Source organism: Meriones unguiculatus, chromosome 12 (assembly GCF_030254825.1).
Source record: "Meriones unguiculatus strain TT.TT164.6M chromosome 12, Bangor_MerUng_6.1, whole genome shotgun sequence".
Lineage (NCBI taxonomy): Eukaryota > Metazoa > Chordata > Mammalia > Rodentia > Muridae > Meriones > Meriones unguiculatus.
In genome coordinates this window covers 12,046,147-12,071,344 of record NC_083360.1, presented here as the reverse complement: position 1 = coordinate 12,071,344, position 25,198 = coordinate 12,046,147, and the positions used below count along the sequence as shown (strand labels likewise).

General features: G+C 45.4%; 1 protein-coding gene and 1 long non-coding RNA gene across 10 annotated transcripts in view; one reads left to right on the top strand and one right to left on the bottom strand.

Annotated features, from left to right (window-relative positions):
* Nucleotides 1–256: 256 nt before the first annotated feature.
* The window catches only part of Sel1l3 (SEL1L family member 3), a 110,761-nt gene continuing 85,819 nt past the window's right edge, over nt 257–25,198 (bottom strand). Inside the window, exons 17-24 of the mRNA XM_021644299.2 lie at nt 24,978–25,061; nt 16,952–17,042; nt 16,733–16,817; nt 14,685–14,794; nt 10,146–10,273; nt 9,487–9,589; nt 9,338–9,410; nt 257–1,374 (exon numbers count right to left, since the gene is read on the bottom strand). Of these exons, the coding sequence (XP_021499974.1) occupies nt 1,235–1,374; nt 9,338–9,410; nt 9,487–9,589; nt 10,146–10,273; nt 14,685–14,794; nt 16,733–16,817; nt 16,952–17,042; nt 24,978–25,061 (814 nt within the window). The 3' untranslated portion in view covers nt 257–1,234. The remainder of the gene's footprint in view (nt 1,375–9,337; nt 9,411–9,486; nt 9,590–10,145; nt 10,274–14,684; nt 14,795–16,732; nt 16,818–16,951; nt 17,043–24,977; nt 25,062–25,198) is intronic.
* On the top strand, nt 4,639–25,059 carry LOC132646786 (uncharacterized). 9 transcript variants are annotated; one of them, XR_009585035.1, is made up of 6 exons: nt 4,639–4,814; nt 10,778–13,320; nt 13,791–14,000; nt 17,610–17,823; nt 24,613–24,690; nt 24,929–25,059. It is a non-coding gene; the product is annotated as an uncharacterized LOC132646786 (long non-coding RNA). The 9 variants fall into 9 exon arrangements; XR_009585036.1 differs by lacking the exon at nt 17,610–17,823; XR_009585037.1 differs by lacking the exon at nt 17,610–17,823 and having other exon boundaries at nt 24,610–24,690.

The following is a 25,198-nucleotide window of genomic DNA, read 5'->3' as shown; positions in this document are numbered from 1 at the left end:
AAGGAAAGACTCATTTCAGGGCTGAAGACCTAACAGAGCGTGAGGCTGGACAAATGTGGCAACAGAGGCTTAGGACTCTCGGAAGGACGCTTCCTGCCGCCTGCACATCCGCACTTGTCAGTGGAGAGCAGGACAATCCCTTTTCTGTAGGGGGTTGTTTTGTTTGTTGGAGGCGGGGAGGCTCCTAAGGAGAACACCTGGACCTTAGCACTTTGTATAATGACCACGAAAAAGAAAAGAAGCCACTTCCTGGTAGTCAACTGTAGAAAAATAATTTTATTTACTACTGTAAGTAAAGTAGTGCAAAGAGTAGTTAGAACCCACAGTATTGCATTACTGATTTATTTACTACTGTAGCAGCATACAGTACACAGACACTCTGTTCTTCCTTGCCCTCCTACACATACACACACACACACACACACACACACACACACACACACCTATACAGACACAGGCAGGCATAAGGAGTGGTCATGAACCTATGAGCTAACAGCTTGTTTTCTCCTTCATATTCCATTGCTGCTGCCAGTCTATTCTAACAGTGATTCATGGGAAAGAAGACTACACTTAAATACTAAAGATTTTCTAGATGTTATTGCATGGATTGTGATGGAAACATAAACAGTATCCAATAATGTCATCAAATGATTTGGAAGCACTACAACTCTAGGAAATCCCACAGGGTGGGCGTGGGAAGTGTAAACCAATGTACAAAGCTATTGCCTTCCCTGTCTATGCTGTTTTGTTTGTTTCAAGGTGCCTTCTAGCTGCTGGGTTTGGGATGAAGAGAGCAATCTGTCAGGTGGGCTTTCAGGAAGCAGGATGTAGCAAACAGAGGCACTGAAGCAGCATCAGCCTTAGAGAGGAGTTCCTGTTCTCTGGTAAAAGAGGATGAAAAAAGATTAAAACTTTTGAAAATGCATCTCCATGGATGGGAATATGGATACTCCACAAGACAGATGGTGGATCCCAGAACAATCACCGGGAATGACAATCCGATGCCTCAGCTCACCTCCCCGTATGTCCCTGTTTTCAAGGTGATCCTTGAATTTGTTTAATAACCATAGTCTGCTCTGGGTACATCCTTAAACATAAACAAAAAGACACCAAGTGCAAAACTGGCATCCAGTTCGCAAAACTTTTAAGGTATTTATCAGTATAACTCCTCGCCCCAGACTTCCCAAACCAGCCATTGAAAGGACCGTCTCTGGAGAGACCTGGATTGCTCAGTTCACCCACAAGGCTCAGGGTTGTTAGCCATCATGGGTGGGGCGTGGTCAGAGGCATCTGGAGCTGGAGGCACAGCTGGACTTGGGGTAGATGAGGTGGAGTCTGCCAAGACCCAGGCTGGTGCTGGAGAGGAGCCAGTGGCTGCAGAGACACATAGAAACAGAGTTGAACATTTGAGAGGCACACGCAGGATTCCCAGCCTCACCCAGGACCCAGCAAGCAGGAGGGGTACTCCTTGGCTGCTGGCCCCAACTCTAGGTAGACAGACAACCTTGGACTCATTATCTAGGCTCTTTGAACTTTGGTGTCCGCTCCTCTAAAACACCAGATTGAAATCGATGTGTAAAGATCTCTGGCGGTTCTCATGGCCTGGGATTCTAAATCACTGCCAGCCTGCAAGGATTTCCTGGCAAAAAAGTTGCTATAATCAGTTTCATGAGCTGTGGACTGTGTCCCACATTCCAGCCATGGTGTCGATAGAACACGAACCATAAATAATGCCGAACAATCAGAGCAGGCCTGGTTTCATTTACATTCTTATGTTGTTTAAATGCTGTGTCAAATTCAGCCCAAGTTATTTTATTTAAATAATTGCACAAAATGAATGAAAAAATACATCTTTTTAGAGAATCACCCTGATTTTAGAGGAGCTTATATCAAGTTTTTGTCAGTAGTTTTCTTTTCTCTTTCTTTCTTCCTTTTTTTTTCCTTTTTTTTTTTTTTGTATTTTATGTATATGAGTGTTTTGTCAGCATGTACATTTTGCACCACTTGAGCGCCTGGTGCCAGAAGAGGGCAATGGATACCCTGAAACTGTAGTTACAGAGAGTTGTGAGCAGCCATGTGGGTACCGGGAATTAAACCCAGATCTTCTTCAAGAGCAGCTAGTGCTCTTAAAAATGAAGCCATCTCTCCAGTCCCCATGTCTAAATGGCAGTGTGTGTGTGTGTTTCTTCCCAAGGACAGTGGCACTGCTGGTTACGCTTCCACTTGTAACACCTACCCAGGAGTGGGGATGGGATGATGGCGTCTAGTGAGTAGAACCAAAACTCATGTTAAGCCTCCGGCAGGAGCCACAGCACCCCCACAGCGGTGAGAGACCAGCTCGAAGGGTCATCTATGCTGGACCTGGCAAAGCCTGCTTTGTGTATTAAAACCTTGAAGTGCTCCAGGTAAGACTACGGGCTCTGACCTTTAACAGTTGCTCGACATTGGGTAAGTTGTCTGTATGCTCCCACCTCCAAGAATCGGAGAAAATGGATGTGACTGCCTCTGTGAATCGTTCCAAGTGTTAAATGAGAAAAATGCGCTTGTAATGTTCAGAACAGCATTTGACAGGCCTAAGTATGCGGGAAATGTTACCAGGTTACTGGGGAAATGCGTTAAGGTTTGTTCATTTCAGGTACATGGCTTATGGGACTGATAAAAGAGTTGAAACATTTGTTTTCTGGATGCCTGCCATCCCCATTTGAGGCCCCAGGACAAACACAGCATCAACTTCAAAGCCAGCAAGCCCAAGAGTTGAACAGAACGGATGTTTACCAGTTGGGTAACCTTGAGCCAGCTCTTAACTATGAGCCTTAGTTTCTTTAGATATAAAAATGGGGATATACATTTGAGGCTTGCTCTACAAAGCGAGTTCCAGGACAGGCAGGGCTACACAGAGAAACCTTGTCTCAAAAAACAAAACAAAACAAAACAAAAATGGGAATAGTGACATCCAGAGCTGTGTGATAAATGGTTAGCTCAGTGGCCAAAGTCTGTGCAAACACGGCTAGTTTACCAGTGAGCAGTGATTTTATTTAAACTCGGTAGTATTTTAGCCTTAATAATTTTGTAGAAAGTAGGGTAATTTTCATTTTTCTTATCATTTTTGCACTTCTTTATCTATAACACACATGTATAAATGTTTGCATGTGCCAGGCACACATGTGGAGGTCAGGTTGCAGAAGCCATTTCTCCTCTTCCACCACATGGGTCCAGGGATCAAATACAGGTTTTCAAGACTGGCAGTAAGCATCTTTAGCTGCTGAGCTGAGCCATGTTTAAAGGCCGTTCTGAAATGTATGTACTATACAAAGAGGCCACCTTGTACTGACAAACAACTCTTCAATGGCTCCATGTCTATGTGTGGCCACCCCAAGGGCCACTTCAGGAAGATGGGGCCTGAGCCTCCTAGGAGGTCGGTTTTTCTGTCTATGGACAGGACTTCCCTTTAGGGCCTCTTCCACCATCTACAGGAGATGTGGAATCAGACACTAGGGAAGAGGCCAGGGTGCTGTGGAATGGTGGAATATCAATAGGGCTATTAAAATCTTAGAGATAGGTGACCAAGTGATGTGGTTCAAAGACCACTGTGCCACGGTCAGGTGGCCCAGGCCTGGTGCTATGGTTGCCTGCTGTTATCAATCCCTGGGCGAGATACCAGCTTGTGGATGTTTCTAATGTGTTAGAATCCCCGGTTCTTCCATGGAAGGCTTGGAGCAGCTGGTGTCTGGAGCCCCTTTTGCTATAGGATTTGCCTTCCCAGTGACCTCCATGAAAGTTAATATAACACTAAGGGATGGACTTTCAAGCTCAGGGAACGTCTAAGTCACCATGGTAACAAGATAAACCAGCAATTGGTTTTCTGATTAAAACAAAAAGTGCTAATGTGTAAATGTAGAAAGAATGCCTAGTTAGCGCCGCCACCACTTGATCCCCCTGGACGGGACAACAATGACCGACGGCTGTTTCCACAGCAAGTTTGTTATTATCTTTGTGGGGGCTGCAATCACTGCATGAACCCCCCTACCGCATGCCCTAATTTTAAAGTGGCCCCTTTGTCTCTGCTCACCTGGAATGCATGCTAATTTCATTACTGGGCTAGAATCAAGGTAACCAGGAATATCATTGTGCTGCTTAAAAAAAAAAAAAAAAAATTACAGAGTGTATTCCAAAGCCAAAGAGGAATGATCACTTGCTGGCTGGGGGATCATTTTATATACATTAGCAAGAACAATCAGGAGCTGGTACACACAGGACCTGGGGCCTGTTTTTGTTTGGCTCATGATCTAAGAATGGTTTTTACACCTTTAAATGGGAGAACAAAAATCAAAACAAGAATAAGATTTCGTGACATGTGAAAACATTTGGAATGCAAATGTGTCCACAGTACAGTTTTCTTAGAGGCCCAGCCACAATGGCTGCTTCAGGTTTCCAGGGACAGAGTGGAAAAGCCAAAGCAATTATTATCTAACTCCTTACTGAAAAAGTGCTGCTGGGGTGTAGCTCGCTTGGAAGTACAAGTGCCTAATATGTATGAAGCCCTTTCTTCCATCCTTAGCACCACACAAACTGGATGTAGAGACGCCGGGCTATAATCTGAGCACTTGGGAGGGAGAGGCAGGAGGATCAGAAGCTCAAGGTCATGCCCTATTACATGGCAAGCTTGAGGCTGGCAAAGGCTATGCGAGACTGTGTGGAAAACAAAACAGCGGTACGATGACCCGTTAGAGACGGTGCTTCTACTTGGCTGCCAGTCGATCGGGCGCGGGCTGCAACAGGACTAGGACAGCGTGCTTTGAAATGGCAGGCCACTGGTAAGAACGAGGGGCAACGAGGTGGCATGAGACATCTCACTCTACATATGAGTCAGTCCTCAGGAGGCCACAGAGTCCAGGGCACGTATGGGATTCCTGTCACTAGACTGGTTCTAAGTGCTGGTAGGCGCTGATAAGTGCCTAGAGTTGGGGGCTAGGAGAGATGGGGAAGAGTCTTTGCTGTGGAATCTCTGACCTCAAGACCCTCAGCTTTCTTCAGGAGCACTTTGTGTAGTACTTCACTGCACTTTTAGCAGAAACCTCATTAGCTGGAAATGTAGGGGACAGGAACAGAGCAGACAAAGGTTTAATTAATCTCACTTAGATGATCTTATGTTATGAAAACAAAACAAAACAAAAATCTAGGCTAACCACAGCCCGAAAGGCTGAGTCAGCATACATGGGCAGTGTGGGGACGGGATGGCACGGGCTTAGAGTACCTAGTCATCTCTGGGAGGTGGGAATTACACAGACCGTGTTTTCTGCTGCATGTTCTTCAGACATTAAGCTTAGAGTCATGCTGAAGACAGAGGATTTCTTTGGTTGGAAATGAACGGGACCAGATGGGTTTCAGAGTTCAGATCATGGGCTGAGGTTAGACTATGCATAATGAGGCATCTTATGGCCTCAAGTCAAAGTGTGAAATTCATTGTTTTGTTTATAAACCTTATATATGCATAGATTGAAAGGTAGTTTTAAGTGATCTTTTTAGTGCCCCCGAATTCTGACTGCAACCTGTTATACACAGTCAGCTATGGAACATTCATCTTTGAAGCTTCGTGCCAGTACTCAGGTTTCAGGGTTTAAGAACTCAGGATTTAGAGTCTTTCTGAGTCTGTGATTTCAAGTATCAATTTTTCAAACCGACTCTTTCTTTGAAATGGCACTTCTGTTTTCTCTTTTCATTCTTTTTCACCTCCCTTCAGGCAGGCAGCCAGGCTCCAGGATATTTGCAGAGGCCCAGGTGGACATGGCTCTGGACTCACTTTACTTTGGGATATTTTTGGGGTTTCAAAATGGCTGCTGCTCCATTAAAGTAATTATGGTTGGTGTCCTTGGTGGGGAGGGGGAGGAGAGTGCTTTGGGAATGCTCTCAAAAGCAGTGAAATAAAGCTCTTCTGGAGTCTGAGAGAGGGACTGAACTGTCTGTGGATTGTTCTAGCAAAATGCCCCCTCCTTTCCCCTTGAGCAATCTGAACCTGGAAGGCTCCAAGGAAAATGCTAATGGTTCTGTGGTTAGATGAAGGTGCCCAAGCAGGGTGGCCCAGAAGCTGTTTAGGCCTGGAGCAATAGCAGTTCTGCTCTCAGACCCGTGGCAGTCAAGTAACTCTGGGGACCTTATTACCCTGAGAAGTCCTGATCTCCTGAAAGATGTAGCTGCCTTGAGGAAGGCAGGCAACCATAAATGAGTTTCCTCAGTGGCAGTACTTTTTTCCTGTCTTGTTACTTGGGTTGGATTCGTTAATACCTTTGTTTAAATGTTTTTGAAGTAACAGTCCCACAGCATATATAGCAAAAGCATTCCAGTTTCAGTTAACTAGTACAGAGGCAAAAGTTATGTATGGTTGCCTCCTTGCGGCAGGATTCTCTAATTGCAGGCGAAATGCCCCACAGGATAGTATGGACTCTGACAGCTACCAGCTGTCATACACCAAGTCACCTCATTTGGTTCTCTCAGCTGCAGACAGACACAGGCAAAATACTCTTTCCTTCAGTTTACAGAAGAGGAAACAGAGGCACCACAAGCAAGCCTCTGCCTTGCTGAACATTGTCCCCCAAGTAACAGCAGCCCACAATCTTAGCAGCTCCCTTCCCCACTGGTGGCATGGCTAACTTCTGTCCTGCACCACTGACCATGGACTGTTTCACATGACACAGGATGTGGCATGTTGAATATATATCACAGAGCATCATACAAACTTGGGAGAAAAAAAATGAGGCTAGCTGGAACCGAACACCCAACAGATATAAACAGCTTGTTGATAAACCATTAAAATTTCAGATCAATTGATTTTTTTTTCAAATAAAAAAACCTGAAACGAATAAGAACCCCAACTCTAGTGGCACTCCTCATCCCAGGCTGTTTGGGAGAGGCTCCTGGCTTTCAAGTCCTTGCATTCCTTATTGACTATTGACTAGCGCCCAGAGTGAATTACTATGGCCATTTCATGCCCTTATCTGCCACAAGTACCAGCCATCCACACCTCCATTTCCTGTGGTACAAAGAAGAGACAACGTGGGCTCCATCAGTTCATCAAGGAGATACCAGTGCCAGAAGCTTTGGCCTCCAGGAAGCCAACTCTTCCGTGTCGCTATCCCCTGCCCATCACCCCTTCAGTGATCCGGCTCTCCTGGGTCATTATTTCAAAATGGCTGGCATGTTTTCACTCTGGATAAGGCCTTTAGACACCAAGAGTGAAAGAGATGCTTCTGCTCTCAGCGTGAGCTCTCCCAGGGCTGGTGGGACTGCTGTGGACAGCCACATTCTGGAAGCATTGAGCCTCTCCTTTTCACTCCTGCCACTCCTGGGCCAAGCCTGCTTTACAGAATGGCAGTGTGGGCATTGCCCAGAGGCTTGCTACAAATGTCTAATTTAGGCTTACTTGGGTATGATTCCTGCATGATTCGTATGCCAGTAAAACTAGGAAGCAATGGGCTAGAATTTACATACAGAAACATTATTTTGTAATAAGTTATTTTCTTTTAATTATCCTTTACAGTGCTCTTAAGGCAAATATGTGTGTGGGCAGGTTAATTATGAATTTTATTTCAAGATGCTAAAACCAATTAGGAGCCATTCCTACTGTGAAAGGGGCAATTAGTTTGAGATAGTCTACAGCATTTTAAAGTATTGAGATTTTTTGAAAGCAAGTTTGGATTCTACGTCGTACGTCCCTTTGGGCCTCATTTCCTTAGTGAAACAAGCTACTTCACCCCTCTGGCCTCAGTTTCCGCATCTGTAACATGCCACAAGTAGAATTAAATTCTTTTTAAGATCTTTTCCCAACACAATCTACTGTGGTTATCAAGAAGAAAAGAGAGGATATACTATAGAAAAGCAAATGAAAAAGTTTGAAAAGTGAAGGAAAAACATGTGACAAAATGACCCAAGGTGAGATGGGAAGGGACAATATATATGAAATATGAAAGAGCGGAAGGGACAGGGAGACAAGGACGCAGAGGGACTGCTAATGAAGACTGGAAGACAGGGAGAAGCCAGTGTCTGATGAGGCTGCTCCCACCCGCCCATGAATTTTCATGGCTACCAGCTGGCATAAAACCATCAAGTCAATTTTCGGCAACCCTAACAGAACTGCATTCATAATAGTCATAACAGTATTTCCACAGAGTAAAAATGACAAAGATAATTTGAAATGGAAAACACTGACAAGATGCAAAATAAATGTGCTCTACCTGGCAACAAATTCCGAGACGAGACAGAATTTGCCCTAGGGAGATTTATTCCGGGGCAGAGGACGAGGCCTCCAGCCTGGCAGGGCTGCGGAGGACAGCCGGCACCTCCTTGGGTAAATGAGAAAAAGACAACCCTGCATTTGCCTATGAGAGAGGCCGACTCACTGCTTTCACTCTTGATTATCTGTTACACAAATAACGGCCATTCGAGCACTCCGATGCCAGCCCACCCCTAATTTACCCATTTGTAAGTGTCTCTGTTGGTCTCTGTGATATATTTCCTTTTCTTGTTGCCATTCAAGATGGTGGAAATGTGTCACTTTCCACCAAGAGACATTTGCAGGGTTGAGTGTCTGCTACATTTAAAATATCAATATGAATGGCAGGACTTGGGCCATCCTTTAACCCTAGGGAGACAAACAAAATAGCTAACGTTCATTGAGAGGGTTTTATGTGCCATTTAAGTAAAACTGCTCTCATTTAACTACAGTTGCCATTAGGATAAGCATCTTATATGCATTTTTTAATGTCCCCCTCATTTTACATCCCTTGGAAGTTATGTTAGACTCTGTTGATTGATGAGAAACTGGGAGACCAGAAAGGTTGAGTAACTTGGATTAAGTCACCCAGCTAATGAGTACCCAAGTCTGGAGTCTAAGCCCAAGCAGAACTGGTGAGAGTCCTCATTCCATTAACGACTTACTTACGCTAGCTTGAACCAAAGTGGACTCTCCTCCGTGTCTCCCCGGGACTAGCTAGGTATGCTCATGCGTTACTCTCTAACACCTTCGACTGCACGTCGGAATGAGTGGGTATACAGCAGCCAGGTTCAAAATAAGGTTTTCAAGCATATGTAGTTCCTTTGTTGTTGTTGTTGTTGTTGTTGTTTAAAGCTCAAAAGATAGACAGACAAAACCCCAACTAATTTGAGAACTGTAATAGTCTGAGGCTCCCTGACAGCCGGGGACTGTGAGACACTGTAAGGACTACTTTGCACTATGCATGACCATGTTAAAGAAACAGAATCATGAACAAGAATGTGAGGAGAAGGCATGGCACTTGCTGGGAGGAGGAAAAGGCAGCCCCACCCCCCTTCCCTCCTGCTTTACCTGAGACACACTGGAAGTGAAGCACCATCCAGGCGATCGCCACAGACAGCAGGAAGGTTCCCAGGAAGTAGATCTGCAGACATTTGGAGCATGTGTCAGATGACTGTGGAAGGGCAGGGCCTGGGGCAGGGCTGGGGGAAGATACTCACCAAGGCAGAGTGCAGGACAGTACCCCAGAGAAGCCGCAGGTGAAGGTAAAGCCAGGCCAGGGAGCAGGGGCTAAGGGACTCCTCGTTACTGAGACTCCAGCACCTGCGAGCAAAGCCCAGGGCACCTGTGGTATCACTGGCTTTGCTGACACCAGTCATGACCAGTCCTTCACACCCATACCTGTTTGCTTTCGCATACCCAAACTCCCTCAAGATAGTGACAGAGAATGAAGCTAATTAATTCTAAGTGCTTCGGGCCTGACCTGGTGTGTGGAGATCCTAGCAGAAACTTCTAACTTCTACCTCATTCCTAAGGAAGACCGCAGGATCTACCCAACCAGTATTCCTGAGTGTCTATCCAAAGTCCAGGATGGCTTCCTTATCTTCTAGAAAAGTGAGCTAGTCAGGTGTGTGATTTTTTTTTTCCACTCTTATGGAAAGTCTTGGTCAGCACTTGAACTTCAGATCTAGAACATTCTATGATGAACTTGAAGCTCAACAGAAAGGGGAGAGCATTTGGGCTTAGCTAAAGGCTCTCTGACAGAAGCAATCCTGGAGACATTCTCTAGCACTTGATGTCACATCATCGGGGTGCTGCTAGCTTGAATTAAGGTCAAAGCATCACTCACTCCACGGAACTAGAGGAGCTCAGTGCTCACCTTTCGTACAGTTCCCGGAGTATGGAGGCGTTACTGGGATAAAGTGATGGCTCAATTTCCAAGAACTCCAGAACGTGGGGAGGGATGACAGCACCTTCCTCTATCAGTACAGCCAGGTTGAAAAACCCCTAAAAAACAGAGCAGAGCTGAGCTCAGTAACTCCTGGAATAAAACCCAGACACACGCCCTTCCACCACAATGTAAACTTTTACAACCTCCGATTTTTTTTTCACAGTCCCTAGAGCCAGATGGTTTTGTTGTGTTCATTGATGAATTGTTTTCCTAAATATATGCATCTGAGAAATTTATTTGCAGGAGAGTGGGGAGGTTCTCAAAGAATGCTACATACAGCCCATCTGCTCAAATGCCAGGAAAGTGAGACACCCTTCTCCACTCCAAATCCTATACAGAATTTGGGGGAATGAGTCCTTGCATTGCGAACAAAGCCAAAATGCTGAGTTAAGTTCATTGCTTAAGGATCACAAACAGCCTATTGGACACCTGATAAACAATGCGTAGCACGCATTTGAGATGTTCTGGGTAAGTATAGAAACCCTCCCATGATTCCTCTTGGTGCAAACCTCAGTAATGGGGTATTTTCCTTCCTCTTTCTTCTATACTTTGCTTCCTAGCCTCGGAGCAGGACCTATCCTTTGGTCTATGTAGCTCTACTAAAAGTCTGCCATTCAAGAGCCCGATGGTGAAGATGTGTCTAAAAATGTGGGAACTATTAAATCAGCAGAACGAAACAATCCCTCCAGCATGAGGCTATGTGGCCAGACCAAGATGCCCCCCAAAAGTAAAGTGGCCTTTACTACTAGAAATCCACAAAGAAAAACTGGGGTGGCCTTTCAAAGAATACCTAGTCATCTTTTAATGGCCTCCCTTTGACCTTGTCTTTCAATGGCTGCTGATAATAATTTATAGGCCACAAACATGCTGTATCTACCAGATTCAACACCAGTCCATGCAGCAGCCATGGCTGACATGACAGACAGCAGCTGGCTTGTGAATACCTGCTGTGTGGGAGGCAGGGTTCACTTCATCTCATAACCAGGGATCAACGTTGGAACTAGCACCTCCTTATCTGACAGATTAAGAAATTTGAGGCACAAAGAAGTTAAGGGATGCTCTCAAGGTCACCCAGCCAGAAAATGGCAGAGCAGGGATTCAAGTGCAAGAGCAGGGATTCAAATGCAAGAGCACAGGATCCAGAGACTCCACTCAACCTCCAGCACACTGCCAAATAGCCTCGAGATGAGTATGAAGCGCCTGTCAGACGCATGCACACATTCAGTAGAATATACTCCATTCTCCTCTCTTTGAAAAAATGGCACTCTTAAAGCCTTAAGTGTTAGAAGAAAAAAGAGAAAGTGCTTATAAAATTGTAAGGACTCTGATCAATGGGAAAATAAGATCAAAACAAGTGGCAACTAGGCTGGAAGAGCAAGCATTTGTATGCAGCGCAGTGGCGGAAGGTTCATTATCAAGTAGGCGAATATATAAAGAACTAATTATGACTTGAGTTTTAAAAAGTATCAAAGGACCAATAGATAACCAGGCAAAGAACAAGAGTAAAGAATCCACATAAAAAAGATATGATGAGGATTCATCATCAACACATGCAGATGAAACAGTCCTTTTTACTAGTAATTATGTAAAAGCAATTTGAAAAGAGAATCAACTATCAGCCTGTAGTTACTCAGTTAACAGAATTAAACTATCCGTGTTGACAAGGTTTCTGTCATCATCCTCTGCTAATCTACTGCTCACAGAGATAATGGCTGGAAAATATAAACCAGCAATATCCTATTGTGTAGTCATAAAACCATTGACACTCTGTGACTCAACAACAGGCTTTCTCAGCATAAACTGAGAATTCAAATGAGGGGGGAAAGGTGAAGACACAAAAGTTCATTACAGCCGAAGAGGAGGCACTCCCCAGCTCCTCCTTGGGAGACTGTCAGTCCCAAGAAAGCAGGAATAGTGTTGTTGTTGTTGTTTTGTTTTGTCCTCGCCTTTTATCCTCACCACTGAACTGTATGTAACACAGTAGGACTGGATCAATACCTGTTTAATCAATACGTTGCCAAACAAAAGACTAAGCATTCATCAGTGAGCACCAGTGAAGGAGACTGTATGGTAGCATGTACAAAGTGTATCAACCCAGTGTTAAGATTATTTTCAAGGTAGCACCCACACTGGAGATGATGTAACAGTCACAGCTGGTGGGTGGAGTCTGGGGGAACATGAAGACATTGTGAAGAAGAGGAAAGTCCTAGTCCAGAGAGAAGACTCAGCGGCTAAAAGTGCTTGCCACCAAGCCTGATGACTTGAGTTCAATCCCCAGGACCCACATGGGGAAAGGAGACAATTGTCTCTCTTAAACTTGTCCTCCGACCTCTGTATGCATGATATAACATGCTTACCCCTAAACACACAAATCAATAAACAAAGGTAAAAAAGGAATAAATAAAAGACCCTGCCACAGAACTTGAGGTACACTTGTTGATTTTAGGTTTTTTGTTTGTTTGTTTGTTTGTTTGTTTGGTTTTTTTTGCCTTTTAAGATTAAATAATACTGGCTTTGAAATATACTTTTCCTTAAAACAAACCAGCGAAATTGAAAGTCAGTTTATCAGACTTAATTGTAAATGATGGCTGATAACCAAGATTGTATCTTTGGCAGATCTGGAAGAAATAATAATCAATAGATCATGTTCACTAAGCATACTTGACATGGGATTAGAGCTTTATAACAAACACCTCATTTAATACTCCATCCCCCGAGGGAAGGGCTATAATGACCCCAGTTCATAGATGAAAAAATGGAGACCTGAGTGAGGGTTTAGTGATTCATCATCTACAAGTAACTGAGTCGGAGAGATGTGGGAGTCTTTAATCCAGGCACAGAACTGTACTGATGTAATGCCTCTGAGAAAGAAAAGAAGGCTGAGGCAGAACTGAGTTTGCTCTGTGACCACACACTAGCCAGCCACTCACACAAGCAGGCAGCAACCTTCCCATCCTTCAGTGTAGAAAAGAATCTGAGATCTTCACATACCTCCAATTAGGAAGCCAAAAGGAGATGAGAAAAGAAAAGATGTACCATTGAGACACAGCTAGCAACTGTTGAAGACAAGATCTCCTAAGATTCCTGGGCAAACTTTTGAAAGGTAAGCAAGATGCTTGAACAGTTCTGACCTATCTCCCTAAGATATTCATGAGTTAGAAATGCAAAAATATTAACTTCACAGAAGTCACCAGTTGTGGAGTCCCCCAAGGGGTCATGCGCTTGAGATCTTGGTCCCCAGCTGGCAGGACAGTTTGAGAAGGTTGTAGAACCTAGATGGGTTGGAGCCTTCCTGGAGGTAGTGGGCCGTTGGGGCTTGTCTTTATACCCTACAGACTAGCCTCACTTCTGTGACAAGCCAGACTTCTTGTCACATAGAACCAAAACCCTTTGCCCATGAGTTTCTTTTGGTCAGGGTATTTTATCCCACCAGGTAGCTAAAATAAGGTTGCCACCAATATGGCATTCTGACTGCATGCATTCCTGGTATGATGCTCTCCCTCCAAGACAAGGGCCTTCCTGTGCAGCCTAAACTGGTCTGAAATTCCCAATCCTCCTGCATCTGCCTCCTAGGTGCTGGAAGAACCTACTGTGCTTCCAGAGGTATTCCTGCCCCACATATATAACCTTGATGTATTCACAAAGAAACAACAACAAAAAAACAGACTCAAAGAAAGAGAGGGTTGTTCTACAAACTATCTAACCAGGACCCTTCAGAAGTTCAAAGTTATGGAGACCCAGAAGGACTGAAGAACCATCACAGATTGGGGACTGGAAAGAAAGGTAACATGTACATGTCATGTGGCATCCTGCTTGGGGTCCTAGAACAGAAAGAACAGAAAGGGGACACTGGGAAACCGGTGAAACGTAATTAGCCTGGAGTTAAGCAACTCTACTGCCCCATTGTCAGTGTCTTCATTCAACAGGGCATGTGGCCGGAAGAGAGATACAGTAGGGAGGCTGGATGAATGGTGCTGGGAACTCTGGGTTCTGTATAACCTTTCTTTAAGCCTGAAATTAAAATTAAAAGATAAGGTTCCAAAAAGGTCATTGGGATCAAGTCCTATCACTCAAGACTTGACTCAGTGTGGGCAAACCACTTCCTCCTGTGGCCTCACCTCTAGGGTCTTGAGTTTCTATGCCTTGAGTTAGTATTATAGAATGTGGTAGAAATAATGTAGGTTTCCAACAGAGGCGCAGCCTGGGCTATTTTGCTTACAGTCAGTTATTTGACCTTGAGTGATATATTACCTTGACCTTTCTCTGGGTAAAGCACAGTGTGGAAATTCCAGCCCTGTGGGCTTGGTGTGAGACTGGCATGGGGAGGGGTGGGGAACACAGCCAGTGCTCTGTCAAGATTTGCCTCATAGAACTGTGGGGAAGCGTGTGCAGTGACATCCAGCCATGCTTCTGAAGCTCCTCAAGGCTGCTAGGTCCTGGGCCTTGAGAGACAGTTGCCGTGCTTACCTGGGAGTCTCCATCCAGGGCTGCTTGGGCGTACATCTGCACAGACAGCTCCAGATCTTGGGACTGATTTTGGTGGCCATAGTAGTAAAGGTCTCCCATTTTCAAATATGCTGCAGAACACACACCATGCATCTACTTGTCAAATGGTTTTCCAGGGGTGTCTAATTTGTTCCCCATAGGTTGGGAGAGCATATATGCCTATTTTGAGTGACATTGTGATATGACATTGTCATCTAAAATTTCATGATCTAGAAACCATGCAATCAAGTTGCAGGAAAAAATGCAAAAAATGTCACAATGATGAATTGGTGTGGTGGCGCACATCTTTAACCCCGGCATTTGGGAAGCAGAAGTAAGAAGGTCTCTGTGAGTTCGAGGCCAGCCCTGTCTACATAGTGAACTCCAGGATAGTCAGAAATAGTGACTATCCTGCACTATTAGTGAGACACTGTCTCAAACAAACAACAAAACCCAAAATAGCTCATACTATTCTAAGAAAGTTTATGATTCTAATTTTGACAATATTCTATGCAATCTTGGCCCACATGTTGACACCCTTATTGTAGACCAACATGTTAAATCATTGTAATAGTATGTTTACATGTGCTTGTAAAACCCTGTTCTAGCTTTAATTGTCAGCCTCTAACTGTAAAATTGATACAACCTAAAGTCACCTGAAAGGAAAACCTCAGCTGATGAACAGCCTAGGTCAGATTGGCCTGCGGGCATGTCTGTGAAGAACTGTCTTGATTAGTGATTGATGCAGGAGGGCCTATTCCACCATGGGCGACACCAACCCTAGGCAGGCGGTTCTGGGCTATATAAGAAAGTCCATAAAATAAATGTAAGCCATCAAATTAGAGCGCCAGCGAACAAGCCAGCAAGCAGCATTCCCCCCTGGTTTCTGTCTCCAGGATCCTGCCTTGAGGATGCCTGCACCCCGACTTACCTTGTTGATAGAATGTGACCTGGATGTATATGGCAAATAGACACTTCTCTACCCAAGCTACATTTACAAGGTGTTTCTATCATGGCAACAGAAAGCTGAACAGATATCTTTACACTTCCTTTGATGAAAGTTTTATGTCCAAAGCTCTTCTATCCATAGACATATTGTATTCCCCTGTTGGCTCCCTGAACAGATCTGCTTGGGAGAACCTCCATCAGCAGGTTCTAACCCATGAGTTGAGGCCGTTGAGTATGTATCACAGCTGCAGTGCTGTGGCCTGTCCTTCATATATCCTGTATCATTTTGACTGTTTCAGCCAGGTAATTCATCTGCTTAGGTGTGTAGCTATAACTCAACGCCAAAAGAGAAAAGCAGACTCCGTCTCTGGAGGCTGCACAGAGGACTTTCACCATTGGAATTGGGTGCCAGTGTTGGAGGAGCACTAAAGGGTGAATGGGAAATAGGAGATGACTCGGGGATCAGTGCTTAGGAAGCAAATGTCATCCTTGGGGTACAAGAGGGAGGTACAAAAAGATGGATGTGATACTGTCAGGGCTTCATGGACCCATGAGAGCTGAGACCAAAGATGAGAGAGTTGCCTGGTGGGGGCTAGAACACTGAAGGGCTCCTGCCAGAAGCTGGGGGAAAGAGAAGATAAAACCCAGGAGGTAAACCTGGGCCTCTCCCTTCCTCCCATGAGGCAATCTTCTAACAGTGCCTCCAGGAGGCAGGCTTTCTCCTGAATGCCCTGAACAAAGGAGACTGGGCGCTGTAGTTCCTGGAGGCTGGCCTCTACCCAGAGACCAGGGGCCTAGGAGCCCCTCTGTGGGCAGGAAGACAAAGGGTAAGCCAGGGAACTGCAACATAACAGCAGTCTCCTTAGAGATGTCTTGGTTTGGAAGAAGTTGTTGGTTTGCAGGACGTACACAGCAGGAGGCTGACAGCAGTTTAGCTGTGACCTTAATAGCAGACATTTTTCACTTTCTTCCCTAATTGTTTAGAAATATCACACTCCATATCAAACTGTTAGATGGTCGCTGTTAGTAAAGATTAAAACCTCCCCAACACCCCTGTTTAGCACCTGTTTTGCTATACATACCAAATGAAGGAGCATCGATTTGAAAAACAGAGAAATTATAGTATCGCCAAACACAATTAACGCCCAAGTATCTTCCAGCCAGGTCCTAGGAGGGAAAGGGGAGAGAAAGTTAATTCACTAATATCTCAGCCTAGTGACTAATTTCGCCTCTGTAAAACTCAATTCATTATCTTTAACCTCAGAGCTTGTACTGAGAGAAGAATAGAATACATTACTTACTGGCCGCTCCTCGCAGATGTGTGCTAAATTTGTCTGTGACACTTCAATTCCAGTTTCTGCTGCTAAAACATAATACAGCAAAGCTTCGTGCCTAAAAATAGATGATTAATAATAAATTTCATATAGTGGCTCTTACTAATACTCAGAGAGCTTTATATTCAAACATAAGAGGGCACAAAAATAAGCAGGTTTTTAAAACCACAAAATCATGAGGTTTTTTCCCCCCCTCCCTTAAATAAATACTGTTGTTAAAAATACTGCCTGCACTGATTTATTTTTCCTTAAACGCTGAAGGGACAGATAAGGCTGGAGCTACTTGATACAACAGCTACCTCTACTGGTTGAATGGCATGTGGCCGTGCAGGCTGGGGACTGTCGGCAGGCCCTAGGTTCTCGAAGCCTTCCTTCATCTTTTAGGATGAGTGGTATTAAGAAAAATCCCCGAGCTTTACAGCCCTCTGTTTCTTGAAAGGCTTGCTAGGGCTTAGGGTTCTGAAAAAGCTTAATTAAGCTGGGCTTTTGTTATGCATTAGAAGTTTGACAAAGAAGAGTGGTTTACAAGTGCTTGACAGTAGTGGTCAAAATGTACAACAAAATAAGTGTTGAACACAGCCAGTAATTGCCTAGGATTTAGATATGGCCCTACACCCACTGACAGAGGGAAGGCAAGAGAACACGATGGCCCTGGAGGATGAGGCAACCCAAGATGCATCAACATTATGTGTACAGCATGGCCTTCACGTCTCGCCCGTGGGGTTCATCCTAAAGGGAAGAGTCAGAACTATGTACAAAGACTCTATCGTCGGGAGTTCACGGGAGGGCTGCCCAGATGAACCAGGAGAAAGGAAGCGGGAGATGACATCTGTCTGCCTGTGAGTGGTGCGGGGACTCCATGGTGTAGCGTCCAGATGTGGCCGCTTAGAATACTGTCACAGGATGGTGCAGTGGGTCCACAGTCCCAGCCCTTGGAAGGCAGGACCAGGGCGGTTCAGAGTTCAGGCTCATTCGTGGATGCCCAGGATATTGGAGGCCAGTCTGGGCTCCATGCTACATGAGACCTTGTCTAAAAAATAACAAACAGCTGGGTGGGGGTTGATGCTCAATTGGTAGAGTGCTTGCCTACCATGAACAGAGGCCTGGGGAAAACAAACAAACAAACAAACATGTACATACAGAAGACAAAACTCTCCTGGTCAGTGCCAACTCATCGTGCCTCTCTCACTTGGTGAGAGTGCATGCAATTTTTATTTTATTTTTTTTAAACTACCTGCTTAATTATGCATGTGATCCAGTTTATGAGGAAAAATGAATCATAAGTAGTTGTTCCCAAAGCTTACTTTTCACTCGGAGCAGTTGATTTTGGTAATGCCTTCTTCGTTTTAGCTCCGCTTAGGAAGTGGGCTGGGGGGAGAGGAGGGAGAGTATGGGGGAGGCAAAAGCAGGCAAACAGTCTGAAGTCATCTCTGCTAAACAGCTGTCGGGGAGCAGCTATGGAGGACCATGTCTCCAGATCTTAAAGAGGTGTTTGGAGATCAAACTAGACACTCAGACCTTCGGTCAGACCTATGTGGGCCGTGGGCCCTATGGCTACAAAAGGAGCCAGTTCTCAGCCTATGAGAGACCCAAAGCAGCAACCCATTAGCCGTGGCTCATGCTAAGGAGAGCTGAGGTCAGCTGAGCAGTGCCCCCTGCAAAGACAAGTCACAAGCCCACAACTGTACAGTAAATACCACACAGGCTCCAACCACCAAGCCTGGGTAGCAAATTCCTCAGAACAGAGCAGGCCCCAGAGAACATGTCAGCGGGACCCAGCAGAAAGCTACCTCCTTCCACAACAAGGTCTATCCTTACATATTCTCTGTCTGTCTATCTGTCTGACTGACTGTCTGTCTCATCTTTTTGAGATGGGGTTTTATGTATCTGTACCCCAGAATGGCCTGAACTTGCTCTGAGCTGAGGATAACTTTGTGTTACTCTTTTTACTTGCTAGATACTGAAATTACAGGAGTGTACCACCACCACTGTGCTGGGGCTTGAACCCAGGGCTTTATGTGTGCTAGGCAAGGTCTCAAGATCTCAGTTCTCAAGATCAGAGTTAAATGAGTTGTACTCATATCTGGGTTTCCACCCAGAATGCACGAGGGCCAGGTGACATGACACTTGCCTTTAGTCCCAGCACTGAAGAGGAGGCAGAGGCTGGAGGAGCTCTGTGAGTTTGAGGTCAGCCTGGTCTACATGGAGAGCTCCAGAGCAGCCAGAACTACATAGAGAGATCCTGTCTCAAAAATCGATGAATGAATGAATGAATGAATGAATAATTTAAAAGCTCACAAAGGAAAGACACAATACTGGCTTACAGCCCAAGGTCAAGATCTGGGCCTTGAAGAAATGAAATGCGGCCCACATGAAAACATAAATGCTAAGAGCTTCTCTTGAACAAGAGAAAACTCATCTGGCTATGAGAACTGAGAGTGAGAGGTGAGTGTGAGATTGACATTCTCCGTAAGAACAGTCCCTAGGAGAAAGCTTACAATGACACAGCCTCATCTCTCAGGTTACCTTGGTGATTGGAAGAAGAGAGTCTTCTGTTGTCCAATTATTATATAAACCAAGAGGAAAGTTTACAGGATTCTAAAGCATTTCCATCAAGGAAGAACTGAGCCCCATCAAAATGAGATGTCCAAAAGCATCTCTGTCAATATCAGTGCTCAACAGAAATCCACCTCATCTACCGTCTGCCAGAATCAATCACCAGATGCCTGCGTGGCTGATGTCATCACATTTCCTCCTGAAAATCGACGTCTACAGGGGAAGAGACATTCCAAACCAACCTTCCCCACATATTAAAATTTCAGAAGGGCTGAGGAGATGGCTCAGTGTAGAGGAGCTTGTTGTGGACACGTGAGAACCTGAGTTCAGACTCCCTGTGCTGACATAGAAAGCCAGGCATGACAGTATATGTTTGTAACCCCAGAACTGGTGAGGACTGAGATGAGAGAGGGCAGATACAGGCAGATCTCAGGGGCTTGCTGGGCAGCCAGCCTAGCTGAAATGATGAATCCACGTTCAGCCGGATCCTGTCAACAAATAAGATGAGGAACAAAAGAGGAAAATATTCCAAGTCACCTGTTGTCTCCCCATAACACACACACAAACACACACATACACACACACACACACACACATAAACACACACACACACATGCACACACAGACTTCTGAGACACAGACCTTCCCATGTGTCACCTCCTAGCATTCACTTGACTATCTCAACAGAAATCATGTGAAAGTATTATTTACAGATTTTCTGCTTGTGCATTCTGGAACAAACATTTGCTCAGCATTTGCCCGGAAGGTAGACTTCAATGCTTTCCTGCTCTTCTGTGAAGTCCCTCGAGGTTGAGAAGGGTAACTAGTATTCCCATGCACAGATGCCCAACTCTTTCACGGCAGTCACTGGGACAGAGACGGCGAACAGGCACAAACAAGAAGGGATTCACAGAGAATGGACTGAGACACACTCTCTGCCTTCCGTCTCCGACCTGGCATAAAATGTCTAGCACCTTCCTGATGATACATCTTCGTAACGGCTTATTTGGCCACCTGCTGTAAATGGTGAGCTGAAGCACCTCTGAGTGGTTTCTCAAACAATTATGCTATTTCCTCTGTGCTCTTTTGTGCTAATGTCTGAAGCAGCTCAGACAAGAAAGATGAGGGGTGGGGAGAAGAACCTGACGCTTAGGCTCTCCAGTGGAATTCATTGCTGCATTACGAAAAGGTGACTCTCTTTCATCCTCAGCTTGGCATGCTTCTTTGTCTCCCAGCAAGCCAGCTGTACACTGGCTAATCTCTAGGGTTAAGCATTTGGGGTGCGTTGAAGACAAAGAGCAGTGAAACTCACAGCTGGAAGAGAAAATACGCACAAATAAAGCGGACGGAAATGAAACATGACGGGTGGCCCACCCTTGCTAACTCTTCTAGTGTCTGAGGACCGCCTCCGGCATGACAATATTATCTTCCGAGTTATGCTGATGCAGCAAATATCCCTTTCTCCAGCATGGTCCTCCCTTAAACAATCCCACATAAATCTTAGAACAACAGAAAAAGCCACAAGCGCATCAAACTGACACATGTAATTCAGAAAGAATGTCCAGGGGCTGAGGACATTGATGGATGCCTTAGTTCTATTACAGCAAAACAGAAGGTGCTTCACAGTCAGCGGCTGTTTACTGGGGGGACGGCTGGGGGCTGGGAGGACAGCCTTAGAAGCACTTTACTCCAAATATATTTTGACAAAGATCTTCCCACTGTGATGGATATAGATGATTTTTTTTTCTGTCAGACCGAGGTCTCAAAAGCAGACTGATTGCATCAGCCATACTTAGCATCAGGATTAAGACTGGCAAGGACGAGGAGGGGCAGAGGTGTATACATGATGGCAGGACAGCAACAGGAAGGCATTCTCGGGGGCAACCAGCACTGTGAGGCCGAATAGGTAGCAGGCACCTCTGCTGAGACTCAGGGACCCCACTGGAAAGTTTAATCATCAGCAGGCCCTCCGGCCCAATTTTCAAGCCACATGGGGCTTCAAGACAACACAAAGGGCACACAAACATGCATGAACACGAGAATGTTGGTGTGTGACAGCAGAGGGTATGCCTCAAGGTTATCTAGAGGCAGGGATTGAATCGTAGAAGCATGTTAGCTTGAAAAAAGCAGTCGAAGAATTCCATGTATCATGACTAGTAATGTGAAGGCTGGAAGTAGGCCAAACTAGGCCCCCTGCGTACAAACACATCCATGGAGAGAAGAATCTAAAAGCCAACAAGAGGTGGGTGCATAAGAAGATCTGGCAAGACCAGGGACTGGGCTGGTGGCGGCACAACTCAGCCTGGGAGAAGCCTGCAGGAGCTTCACCAGCACAGGACCAGAGCCAAGCTCATTGTCTCTCCCTCCTCCCCCTTCCTATCCTCTCTTCCCTCCCTTCCTCCTTTTATGCTTCCATCCTTCCCTAGGTAACCCTGGCTGGCCTGGCACTCACAGAGATCTACCTGCCCCTGCCTCCCGAGTCCTGGGATTACCACCACGCTCAGCCCTCTCTCCCTTTCCCTTTCTTCTCTTTTCTTCCTCCCTTGATTTCACTAAGTTGCCCAGACTGTCCTAGAACTGACTGTGCAGCCTGGGCTGGCCTTGAACCTGAGAACTTTCTGACTCAGTGGTGAGGTCCAAGGCGTGCACTGCTCCCCTCAGTTCATGACTATTTTATTAGAGAAGACCTTGTTGGTGTTTACTGTTAGCTTCTGAGCTCATGTCTATGTCATGCTGTTTTGTGTGGGTCTCTACTAGGTAAACAAAGGAAAACCAGTCAACGGATCCGAGCCACATGTTCAGTGCAAAGGCTTGACTCCCTTCACTGGGATTCTGAATTAGCCCTCTTTCCATTCCTGTCGCCAATTAAGTAAAAAGTAGATACTTTGTCACTCATAATCCCATCAAACAGAATGTCTCTGGCTTTACTATATTTTATTCAAGAGTTGCTCTCTTGCAAACTGAATGGCTTAAATTTTTCCAATCTTACTTGTTTTTTTCTTTACTTCTGCTCCCGAAGTCTCCTTTGCTAGAAACTCTGCTCCCTGCCTGGCTAAGAGAACACTCTACCCATCCTTCAGGCTGTATTTTCCCTAATCCTCCCATCAAGGCTGTCGCAAGCCTCCCAAGCCAGGTAGCATCTTTTCCTCAGCCGAAACTTCAAAGACAATGCCACTATCCTTCATCTATTTGTCTTGTTAATTCACTTAGAAGTTTCTGAACGCTTGCTTCCCGGGTGCTCCCGGGTGCAGGGCACTGTGACAGCTGATGAGCTGGGAACAGGCATGCCCCATGATGGACAAAGGGGGAAAGGAGTTGGGCAGGGTTCCAGGGTAGAAGGAACGGCCAGTGCAGAGGCCTGGAGCTGGACCAAACACAAGCCATGTGAGAAAATACACGTGCAAGAGGAGGGTCAGTGAATGGTCCCTAGCGTGACTCTTGCCATCCTTGCTGTCAGTGGTGACGTGGCCTACATTTAGGCACTATATCTATTTTTTCTCTAAATAATGCTTTTTGTTTTTTGAAAGTTCTGTACAGTTGGGTTTTAAACTTTTCTTATTTTTATTATTTTTAATTGTGTGTCTGTCTGTCCATCTATGCAGGAATGTGCACACGAGTACAGGCACCCACAAAGGCCAGAGGTATGACATTCCTCTGGAATTAGTTGTGTGCTGTCTGCTGTGGGTGCTGGGAGGCAAACTCAGGTCCCGAGAAGTGTCCTGCATACCCTTAACCACTTAGCCACCCCTGAAGCCTACTGCAGTGGCCCAACAGAACCAGAAATTCGAGCACAGGGCAGCACACATCACATTCTCTACCAGTGACACCCACAGTGTGTGCAAGAGAGCCCATACGATGGCTGAGTTTCAAGAAAGCAGATAAACCCGGCACATTCCCATTCGCGTAACCCTCCGTGGCAGGCTTTAAAATGTGTGAGCTGAAGTGCTTTGTGAAGTTTAATTCAAAAGCAGGCAAGGAAACAAAGCTATCAGCAGACCCTCTGTGTGGAAACACAGGCAGCGGACATCTGAGGGTGCGTCTCCAGGCCTCGAGGTGTTTGCAGACACCTTCCTCTTTGAGGAAAACACCACAAAAGAATATTTTGATAACTGGGTGTTTAGTTCACCCTAAGAAGCCTGTGAGAAGAAGAGCTGGGAGGTTGAAAGCGAAGTTATAGATTGGAGAGACGGTTTTTGTTCGTTTGCTTGTTTGTTTTTTCAGACAGGGTTTTGCTAAGTAGCCTTGGCTAGCCTGGAACTCACTATGTAGAGCTGGCTGGCCTTGAACTTTTTGTGATCTTCCTGCCTCAGTCTTCCAGAGCACTGCTCCCAGCCCTGGGGCTGAGATTCTTAGGAAACAAGATATAACACAGCACAGATGTGTTGAGGCATGTACACAGCTGGGGCTAGTCATTTCACTTACAGAAACTTCTTCCTGATCATGCGTGGGGAAGCTATTGATAATCAGCTGTTCCAGGATGACAAAACAAACATTTGTATTTGGTGCTTTTTCAAGAGCCTCATTTCCCAGCATGCTTTGATTTAAGATCCTTGCTCACTGAGCTGTTGGTTTAGCCATGGACCAAAAGGGGAAATGGCATCCTTTTGGGCCTGTGCTTTTATTTTTAATTAAGGTTCATGATCTATTCTAGGTCTGGTCTAATGTCTTTGAGGCAGTGGACCGAGGGGATTTCTGATGATTTGCATATCCATTTTCGTTATTATGGAAATACCCGGATCATTTAGGCAATAAACCAGCTAAGAAAATGTGGCCCGAGGGAGCAAAGATAGAGTGCTAGACTCCACAAAAGAAAACAAAATGGGGGTTGGGGAGGGGGGGAGGCAGATGGCATTTGAAAGCTGCCTGCCCATTTATAAGATCTCCGAACAGTGACAGGGTTTGCAAGGGTCCGAATGGTGTCTCATCTCTTCAGGACAGAATGGGTTGTCCGAGCAAAGCTCGGAAAGGGGGCATCTGACAACTTCGGGTTCCTAGGTGCAGCCCACTATTTGTGAAGGGGAAGGGCAGAGCCGTGACCCAACACGCTGGTATATCTTCTTCCCACCCAGCAGGCAGTCACCGGGCAGGGTAAGGAGGACTCTCACCAGGGACAGCCACGCCATCTCTAACTCTACGGCCAAGAAAAACAGGTTTGGAGGAGACAGAAGTCAGTGTATGTGTGTGTCTCTCAACTTGATGAATGTGGACACTCCCGCCCTAGAGAACTAATTTTTGTGTATAATTAAACATGGAAATGCAATGTTTTCCAATCAGCAGCCAATCAGTCTGTGTGGCTCTGAATCTCATTACTGGAAGACTGTGATCTCCCTGCAAATTGCTCTTTTGGGTTGCATTTTAAGATTTGCTCTTCCAAGACTGCTTTGACAGGTTGAACATGAAGGGCTGAGGACGTTTACTCTGCAGGCCCCGAGCTTACCACAAACCCTCCAGGTAGGCATTGAGGCCTTTGCGAATGACATGCCCCAAGTATCCATTTTTCTCGGCCACATGCTTTGCCCATCTGAAAAAGAAAGGAAAGAGAAGGGAAATGATGCAGACTGCAGGAGATTAAATAATCACCTTTCCTCACATGATCTCCACAAATCCCACTTGGGGAATATTTTCTTGTTTGAATTTTTATAAAGCAACAAAAGCAGA